The 10,552-nt window shown below is 37.5% G+C and overlaps 1 protein-coding gene across 4 annotated transcripts in view; it reads right to left on the reverse strand.

Annotated features, from left to right (window-relative positions):
- TCEA1 (transcription elongation factor A1) overlaps nt 1-8,870 on the reverse strand; it is a 49,059-nt gene extending 40,189 nt beyond the window's left edge. Inside the window, exons 1-2 of one of the 4 annotated variants that reach the window (XM_036878906.2) lie at nt 8,659-8,870; nt 187-249 (exon numbers count right to left, since the gene is read on the reverse strand). In XM_036878906.2, coding sequence (XP_036734801.1) covers nt 187-249; nt 8,659-8,721 — 126 coding nt within the window. In that variant the 5' untranslated portion in view covers nt 8,722-8,870. Of the gene's footprint in view, nt 1-186; nt 250-582; nt 715-8,378; nt 8,439-8,658 lie in introns of those variants that run through there. The other 3 variants (XM_036878908.2, XM_057498051.1, XM_036878909.2) reach the window with 3 other exon arrangements.
- Between the last annotated feature and the right edge of the window lie 1,682 nt (nt 8,871-10,552).

A 10,552-nucleotide genomic window follows, 5' to 3' on the forward strand; every position in this document is an offset into this window, starting at 1 on the left:
TGCTGCTACCAGTTCCTGCAAAGCAGTAAAAAGAAAATTCTGAAAGCAAATTCAGAATTAAAATCTGTTAAGCTCACAGGCCTATCCATTGCCAGTGTCCATCTAGAATCAAAATTTACTGACTCAGCATCAATAAACAAACATGTTTTCATCCCTATTCAAACACTATGACATATGAGCACATACCTGTAGTAATTCCAAAGTCATGGGAATATTCTTAAGCTCTTTCAGCAAATCCAATGCTCCAGCCTACAAAATAAAATGATTTCATATTGAATTTCCCAGATAGTAAAGCAAGGACTAATGATTTAAATTTATGTTTTCCTAGCCACAACTCACTATAGTTTATTTGTTCATATGAGAATGGCAGATATATAGAGATTTATAGATACATAAATCGAAGAGAGAGGAGGGAAGAAGGCAGTGTTTTCCAAACAGGAGCTGCAAGTTAGATCATAAAATCCATCTACTATTTATGACCAGCACTTAACCAAGTATTGTCTTGTGAAAGTTTATTTTCAATACTTGTTTATATGCATCAGAAACGTAAAATAAATTTCTTACTGTAGTGGTGTAACACACCCCAAATCTCCAAGAACAGAGCCTGATGAAGGAGCCGACCCTGAGGAAGTGGGAGTGGGCCGGAAGATGCTGCAGCACCTCCAGTGCTCTCACACAGAGGACAGTGGGAGCGCGCATCTCTTTACTAGGATTCTTGGGGTTCCTGTATCTCACTTGTCTGCCCCAAGAAAAGTGCTGCTACCAGTTCCTGCAAAGCAGTAAAAAAGCAAATTCTGAAAGCAAATTCAGAATTAAAATCTGTTAAGCTCACAGGCCTATCCATTGCCAGTGTCCATCTAGAATCAAAGGCTCCCATGTAAATGAAGACAGAACAAAGACTCATGGAAGAATTCCATTAATCACCTAAAGTTAAGAGGAATGAACTTAGATGAGAAGCAACAGCACCATCTACAGCTTGTGGCCAAATATTTCAATTTCATACTTATTCATTTAAACTATCATATTTTATCTAATCTAATACATTCACCTAATCAATCATATTATTTAGTCTAATATACACACTTAATGTACTATATTTGGCCATATCATTATTCTATACCACTAATAAAGAAAAAACTATTAAACTATGACAGTCTTTTGTTATCGTTGTTTACCTCTGCAATTCTTTTAGACCTTAGAAATTTTTATCATAATATCACCTTTTACATATATAAAAAGAAAAATATAAGCAAACCAAATTGGTTAAGGTATTTCTAAAACTACTTTGCATTCAGAGTCCAGTGTTTATGAATTATTTACTGACTCAGCATCAATAAACAAACATGTTTTCATCCCACAAAAAGTTGTATCAAAAACATTAGTAATGCAGAGCCTCCTAAAAGAATTCACAAAACAGCTAAAAAGCCATTAGCTCTATCTAGTTGGCTCTGCAGTACAGAGAGCTAGGAGTTTTTTTCACTTCCACTGCACTTCCTCAAGGTTCAAAGCACACTTCACTAACGTCTCTCAGATTTTCTTCCAAGTTGCTGACACCCATTCTGCAAATGTTGAGGCTGGGTCTGACATTCTGCCTGTCAAAGAACATTTCCAACAGCCATCTGGCCAACAATATGCATAACTCATTCTGCTTTCCAAAATGTTGAAATATGAAAAGTAGGCACCCTAGGAATCAATGAAACACAGCATACCCCAAGAAAATAGAAAGCCCCAGAGTGTGTCCCTCATTATGCACCACAAAGGAAGGAACATGCATGGAATCTCATGGTATCATTGTATTTCTTAAATGTAAAATCAAGTAAAGGCTTCCAGTCATATAATTTTTCCATCTAAAGTTGACAGACAATAGACATGGCTGTGGAGAATAAACAAGTATTAATTTTTCTTCTGGAAACAGATATATCATTTTAATTTAACCCAGTACCTCACAAATTCAACAGAAATTATGTAACAGGTTATGATGAAGGTTTTTAATTACTTGCTGCTTAAAGATCCCTTCTGATCCTAAAGTTCTATAAATTATTTTTATTTAGAGACAACCCAAAATAGTGGAACACTATGTTTGAGAAGAAAAACATTTGACTTCTAATCTACTATTAATCAAAAATTTCTAAAGGCATGACATCTTTGTGACCAAATGAGGTCTTCAATCCCCTATCTACAAATCCCCAAAACAGAAACCTTTGAAAACCGTAAGATTTCTCACAGATTTTCCATAAACTCATTTGGCAGCAGCACCTAATCTGAACAGATGTAAAGCCATTTATGTTTAATTTCTCCCACTTAATATGAGAGTATTGCATTTCACTACAGAAATGTTAATGTCTGATTATTGGGAACTGCCTAGTTCTCACTGAGTATGTTATGTAATACATTGGGTATATAGCACACCATTTTTATAAAATCTGAAAAATTTGGAATTCTCAAATATATTAGACTCTATAAAAGTTTTGATTAGGAGGTTTTAGACCTATATTCCAAATCTATCATGGACAATTTTCTTCTATCAATGTCTCGACGGACATTTTTCTTCTATCAATGTGTCCATGGACTTTCTGATCCATTTCTGACCTATTAGGATCAATCAAAACAAAAGAAAAAGAATCACACTTTTAGGAGTCCCTTAAAAAGCAGGTCTCCTTAGGCTTAAATAGTACTACTGTCTGTCACATATAAAGTCGATTCTTTAACACACTGGCAATGTGACATAAAGTTTAAGTTATCTTCCAAGTAGAAGCAATAGATTTGCATTAATTTCATCACACTTTTACTGAGATGTCTTTGGTGAGACTGGGATGCTAATATCCTCTTCAAGAAGATGTAAGAAAGAGTACAACATGGAATATACAGTTAAGAACATGGACTATATTATGACAGAGATACAGGCTATAGAGGGAAAAAAACTAAACACTCATGGGATAAAACTACAATCTTTCTCAATTGTGTTCTAACCAAGTAAGATGAGTATTTCAATAACAGATCTTAAGAAGTAAACAACTATGATGATCTGATTGAGTAAAAAACCAAAAAACAGATGATAGTATACTAATTTGTAACAAAAACTTCTTTGAGTGTTACTAGTGCTAAGGTTTGCATTAAATACTTTATATATATTATCTTATTTCATCTTCATAATAAACCCTGAAGAGACAGGTAATCTTATTATCCCCATTTTACAAATGAGGAAATTAAAGTCCAGATAAGTCAAACTTGGACAAGGTCACATGATTACTAAATAGAAAAAGGTTAAGATTTACACGTATTGCCTCTCAATACTCATGAACACTATGTGCCAAGCTCTACTCTATGCTGAAGTAAGCAAGACAAACCCTTTCTGACATCAGAGAATTTAAAAATTAACAAATCTTGGAGCATCTACATCAAACCCTCAATTATACAAAGAAAGAAACAAACTCAGAAAAGGAAAGCGGCTTGCCCAACTGATGGGTAATACAGAAGAATACGAACTACAGTCTCCTGATCCTTCCACCACTCATTTCATTCCACAAGTCCAATGGTGGCAGTTCTGCTCTGTGTCTTCAGGTGATGAAATATCATTACCAAACAAGAATCCTATAGTCTATCCTTTCCCAATCACCACCTGCCTCTAAAGGTCAAGTCTATTAGATTGCAGCATCTCCTACAGATAATGATGCAAGAGAAAGAAAGATTCTACCTTAACTTCCAGAGTCAAATTTAGTTCACAGTACCTGCTGAAAAATAAACAACAGCTATCACACTACTTTATTACATCATTGGTACTTCTGTCATCAGAAACAAGTGCTTTTACAAAACATGATATTCAAACTTGTCTTGAGCACCCCATATACAGAAAACTGTATAGGATACAAATATTCTCTTCAAGGAGACATAAGAAGGAGAGAACAATATGGGATATACAGTTAAGAATATGGGCTACATATATGACAGATCTAGATTCAAATCCATGCAGTCGTTTCCCAATGATAAGATCTGGGCAATGTTATTTGTGCTTCTCAAGTTTCAGCTTCTTTATATGTAGGTGAGCATAATACACTGATCTCAATAAAAATGGTCAAATGAAGTAACATAACACAGATGAAGTATCAAAATAGAGTGCTTGACACATAGGAGACGGTGGATAAGGGATACAAAGCTATAAAAAGAATTATCCATTTCTATCATAACAATATTTTCAAAGAGCCATAAACCAGCTTTTTAAGTGTGCATTATTAATGTTCAATCAACTCAAATACTTCTTAGTAAGAATTATTAGATTTAGAGGTTTAAAAATTAAGATGTTGTATTTTTATTTGAGTTACAGTTCAGCAACATCACTTAAACTAGAATTGTAATTTTAGTACATCACCTCAAATTTGTAGTTATTCTAAATCAAAAGTACAGGTGACAAAAGAAAAAATTTATAAATTCAACTTCATCAAAATTAAAAGCTTTTGCACATCAAAAGACACTATCAAGAGTAAAAAGGCAACCCACAGAATGAAAGACAATAAAGGCAAATCCCATCTCTGATAAGGGTCTAGTATTCAGAATATAAAGATTTATCAGAACTCACTAATACAAATACTCAATTTACAAACGGACAAATAATCTGAACAGATGTTTCTCCAAAGATAGACAAATGGCCAACAATCAATGAAAAATGTTCATCATCATTAGCCATCAGAGAAATACAAATTAAAACCACAATGATATACCACTTCACACACACAACAATGGCTATAATCAAAAAGACTTAACAAGTGTTGATGAAGATGTGGTAAAACTGGAAATTGGAAATTCTCACACTTGAGGACAATGTAAAATTATGCAACTTTGGAAAGGTTGTCCAGTTCCTCAAAAGGGTAAGCATAGTTATCCTAAGACAAGCAATTCTACCTCTTCGGTATATACCCAAGAGAAATAAAAACATATGTCCATACTGAGTGTTGCACAGGAATAGTTCTTAGCATAACTATTCATAATAACCAAAAAAGTGGCAGCAGCCCAAAATGTCCATTAAATGAGTGAATACACAAAATGTATATCTATCAGTACAGTGGAATACTATTCAGTAATACAAAGGAGTGAGGCATTGACATGCTTTAGCAGGGATGAATCCTGGAAACACTAAGTGAAAGAAGCCAGTCACAAAAGACCACATATTGTACATTCTATTTACATAAAATGTTTGGAATAGGCAAATCCATAGCGACAGAAAGTAGATTCATGGGGGTGAGGTGGGGGAGGGGGTAGATAGGGTGGGGGGAATGGTGACTACCTAATGGCTTAATGGGTATGGGTCTCTGGAATAATGAAAATGTTCTAAAATTAGTCAGTGGTGATTGCTGCACAAATCTGTACATATACTAAAAACCACTGAATTGTACACTTTAAAGGGGTGAAGTATATTATATATTCCAAAGCTGTTATAAAAAATTGTGTGGTCATTCTAAATTTTTATTTATGCTAATCAGTCTAAACCAAAGTGTTCACTTCACCCCAAGTAAAATAAGACTTAGAAATGTACACATTTCAGGTAATCCAATTCCTAGGAAATTCTAACACCTAATTCAATTTCTCTCCCTCTGAGTTAACTCTACTCAGCCCTGAGGTTTCAATTAAATTTAATAAAATTTCAACATCATTCATAAAATCTCTCCATAACTTGAAAATTTTAAGTCACCTCACTTCCTTCTATAGTCTAGTGTCTTAAGACCTTTACAAAGACTCAAAAGGTTTTTTAGACCATATCATATCCTAGGCACTGCCAAGAATTTTATATTCATCTAATCTTTACTAAATTATCTCCAGTCTACCATCATGACACTTTAGAGATGTTATGGAACTTGCCTAAAATCACACAGCTAAAGTTCAGAAGAGCCAGGATTCGAACCCAGATTAGGAGTCAGACTTGCTTATTGACATCAAGTCAAAATGACCCGCCCCACAAAAAAAGCTAAGTAAGAACAACTAATATTTGAAAATTTGGAACTAATTTATGTAGTTCACCATGGCTTCAGGGTATGCACTTTTAAAACTGCTAATACTGTTTAAAATCAAGTATACCCTCTGGGCAACATTGTAGGTAGGGCAACACTAGGGTCAGGATATTGGCTAGGTACTTAGGAAAACCTGTCTGCCCCAGAACAGCAAATACCCTTACTTCCTGTTCTCATACTCACTTAACTGTACCATGCAAAGTTCAAAAACACAGCGAGGGATCTTCTACAGAAAGACATGGTTGACAGAGTAGTACTCCTGGGCTTTGGAGTAAAACAAATTTAGATTCACATCTTCATTTGGTCACTTTCCAGCTATTTGGCTTAGGACAATCACATAATTTTAAAGCTAAATACTTAGTTTCTTTGTTTTTAGAAGGGGGATAAAACTTACTCTGCAAAACTGTATGAAGAATAATAAGATAAGGTAGGTAAGTACTGAGCAGAAATGCTGGCTTAATAAATAGTGGCTGTGTTTACTGTATCTTATATGCAACACCTGTGGTTTATTAAAACAATATCCAATAACAGTACTTAATCTTGCCAATTCACAGGAAAACTGTTATTTTTCAGTTTACTTATTCACATTATAAAAATATTAAAAATAGCTCACAGAGAAAATCTGAAAACCACAAAAAGAAACAAATCTAATAATGCTACAACCCCCTGAACAACTTCTGTTACATTAATGAACACTTTAAAAAAGCTATTTGTGGGTTGATGATGTGCTTTGGAGGGTGGGGAGGTAGAGTCAATTCAAACTATTTCCTTTTTCTCTTCATCGCATTTGCCTATTAGATTTCTGTACCACAGGAAAAGGGAGAAGAAAAAAAGAGTAAAAAAGCAAGTAAATTTTACCTTTCTTTGGGGGGTGGGGGGGCATTTTCACATTGGTGAAGTTTTGAAGTATTTAAAAAACGAGATTTGAGAAGAAAAATGAAAGGTGAGGATTATCTGTGGAGTTTATCCTCGTTGATCCCCAGACTCATTACATATTTATAAACTGAGAATTCCAGGTAGATACAAACTGGTCTTCTCAAAACTTGCCCATGAAGGAATTACTAATTTTTAGGAAACATCTATTACATCTATAACATCTAAGGAAAGGTAACACACAAACACCTAATGCATTAGATGACTAAAAGATACTCCCGGTTAGAGAAAAAAAAATTAACCAATACATGGCCTTTTTCCCTAGGACCATCTACTGTGGGAGCTTAGGGATCTCCGGCAAAGAAAAAAACTTTCCCATTAAAACAAAGTAACTGAAATGTTCGGCCAAAACTCATCACTTGCAATACCAAATGAAAAGACTCTTATCAACAGGATAAATAAATAGCACAGGTAATGTCTGAAACAGAAAACAAACAAGAAATACTTTAAAAGGCCAAAATTGCAAATATAGATTAACAGTGCATGAAATTACATGCTGGGTAATGCACCTGTTAAAGAAAAGGGGGACAGACTGTTAGAAGTCCTAAGAATTCCATGCCAAACACTACTTTCTGCTCTGGCATGTCGTCCAGTAAAAACCTGAATCCTGGCCTACTCCAAATTGCACAGTAGTTAATTTAAGTAGGTGAACAATTAATCTCAGTTTCTTATTCTGTAAAATGGATACAGCAGTTATGCTGTGAGTCTTAAACAATTTTGCACAGATGCTTTGTAACTCTATAAAGCGCTGTAGATCAGAGGATCCCTTTTCTCATTCACATTAGGTTGACGTGGAATTTATTTCACAGTTGAGAATAAGTTGTTTCAGATACACTGATACAGAAAATGTGCTGAGCATGGTGAACATATTCAGGTGAAGACAATCATGGAAGAAGCTGAAAACAGATGTGTGTATCAAGAGACTGAGAGGCACACACAAAGTGGACAAAAATGCGGAAACTGTAAGACCTCATACAAACCACAAGAAAACATGTTCACATTATCAGTAATAAGATAATACCACTCGTATTAACCGTAAACCACGTAGAGAGTAACCAGCAATAACATTTGTCCCAAGTCCATCTATCAGCACACCCGAGTTGGTGTGTGCGCTTTTATCACAGCTCTTTTGCACACTACCACCTAACAAGATCCACTTCTTTGAAAATGTTTAGCAACTTGCCAAGTTCACCTGCATACTTTACCTGTTTAATTGCTAAACTAAAAGGTAACGTAGTTTAAGTAAGCGTGTAAATTTTCTTCAAAAATAAGATCCAGGTATTTTACATTTTGATTTACCAGTTTGACGTCTAAAACACATCACACACCTCTATCTGATACTATTTCTCGTTGTTGGCCAACGATCGCGGAAAAAATAATATACTTTCAAGCAGTGAAGCCTTTCTGTACTCTTTCAACTTTTAACCTGAATTAGCGAGGATTTACCACGAAAAGTTGAAAATAAAAGGAGAGGATGCCTCGATGAGGCATACTCCGCTGTACCAACAACGAAGGATTTCGCAGCCCCAACGCTCGCGGCCGTCGGACCGCACAACTTCGCAGCGGCCGCCGTCAGCAGGACGCGGGCGCGGGCCACGCCGGCTTCCCGTGCCGGGTGCTGTCGGGGGCGGGCCCAGAGTCCCCTCAGCCGGCCCGGGGCCCACAGAGCCTGGCCCCCTCCGTACACCCAGCCTCCCTCCCGGCCCGCGTCGCCCGCCGAGCGCACCGCGTTCTTCTTTTGCACCATCTTGTCCATCTTCTTGGCAATGCGGACCACCTCGTCCTCCATGACTCCGGCAGGTCTTCCCCGCGCCTGGCCTGTTTGGGACGGGCAGAAGGGACAGCAGCCCGCGCGCCCTCGCGCCCGGCGAGCCCAGCACAGCAGGCCAGGGCCTAGGCCTTCCTCACAGACCCAGCCGGCGGCGGCCCCTCCCCCACAGGCAGCGCCAATCGAGCTCCGCGCACGCAGTGCAGGCGCTACCAATCGACAGCGGATGGCTGGGAGGGGATTTGCTGAGGCGCCCGCCAGAGGGGCGTGGTCCCTGGCGCGGTCAGTGAGGCCACGAGCGCGCAGGACGCCACATTTACCGCTCGACAGTTGTGAAAGTTCGCGGGAGGCGAGGCCAAGTTCTGCCAGTCTTCCTATTCGGTCAGTGTCTCCGGCCCCGGGTTCCGCAGAGCTGCCCGGAGCCTGACAATCTGGATCTTGTCTGACCTGAGGCGGGTTTGGAGAACTGAACGTGGGCAGTTTTTGTAAAGACACTCGGAACCCAAGCATTTTTTATGGTAGACCGCAACCTTGAGAAATCACGCCCCTAGCCCCTACATAATCCATTATGATACGGATACGATCTTTTTAAACGTTTCCTTTTTCAAAGTCAAATCGTTTGTAATCTCCTTAAGGACGGTCACCCAATCTTGTTTGTTTCCTGACTCTGTTGAGTCACAGTACTTTGAATACAGTTGATAATAGTTGATAAATGTTCTCATCAAATTAAATAAGGCATCTCACCAGCTTCTGAAGATCAGTAAGGAAGCTGACATCCTTAAGAGTTATGACTAGCAACACAAAGCCAAGGTAGAAAATGGAAATAGGTATATTATTAATAGTGGAGAGTTTAGGATCCTTGAGTAGATCTTTGCCCAATTACATCCTTTACTGCCAACTCATGCTATTTGGAGACATAACCGCAACCAAATTTAACTATCATTAATCAAAATCCACCACCTCGTAATGGTTTTTCTGTACTAAAATGACAGGTTCTTCCTAGGTCTATTAGCTCAGTTATTCGGGGGGAAGAGTAATTTTGAACATTTCCCTTTTTATTTATTTTGTTTCATTTTTAAATTACCGATTTATTGTCGATTCCCAACTTAATTGTGAGAATATATGATCGGGGAGTTACTGGTTTTAAGAATTTTGTTAAGATTTGTTTTGTCTATTTTTATAAATATCCTATGTCCTGAGAAAGAATTTTAGTTCTAAAATGGCAAAGAGGAGATTCTACATAAGCTCATAGAAATTAATTTATTGCTCAAATACTAATATACCAGTTTGTTGTTTGATGGATGCATCAATTAATGAGTATCTAAAAATCCTCACTTATGATTGTGGATTTGTACATTTTTATCATTTTTGTTTTTTCTAAAGAACCAATTTGTTTTCTAACAGTGGTCAAATTCACAAAACAAAAACAATTTAGTAACAAGTCTGATGCCCTTTATACAAGGGAAAACAATCCACGGACTGGGCAAGCACAGGGCCTCATAGTAGGCACTCTTCCAGGGAGGGAGGGATATGAGACCAGAGCCAGTTTACAAAGCAGTTATGAGAGGTAACCAGGGAAACGGGGGATGATTGGCTAGGAGGTAGGGGGTTTCTTTGTAAGGCTGGCAGGTCTTATTTCATAGGATAAGTAAGTTACCTAAAGCTGAGTTTGAGGACTGTGATTGCTGGTTAGGTTTTCTTTGACAGGTGTTTCCTGTAAATGCAAGCTGACAGGTTTAAATTTGTGGCACGGGTGGGGCCCCTGGGGCAGCCTCCATTTTGTGGGCTCCATATATAAATAAACTTAATCAACATAAAATTTACCATTTAAACTAGTCTGAAATGTACAATT

This window comes from Manis pentadactyla, chromosome 3, assembly GCF_030020395.1.
Source record: "Manis pentadactyla isolate mManPen7 chromosome 3, mManPen7.hap1, whole genome shotgun sequence".
NCBI classification, from domain to species: Eukaryota; Metazoa; Chordata; class Mammalia; order Pholidota; family Manidae; genus Manis; species Manis pentadactyla.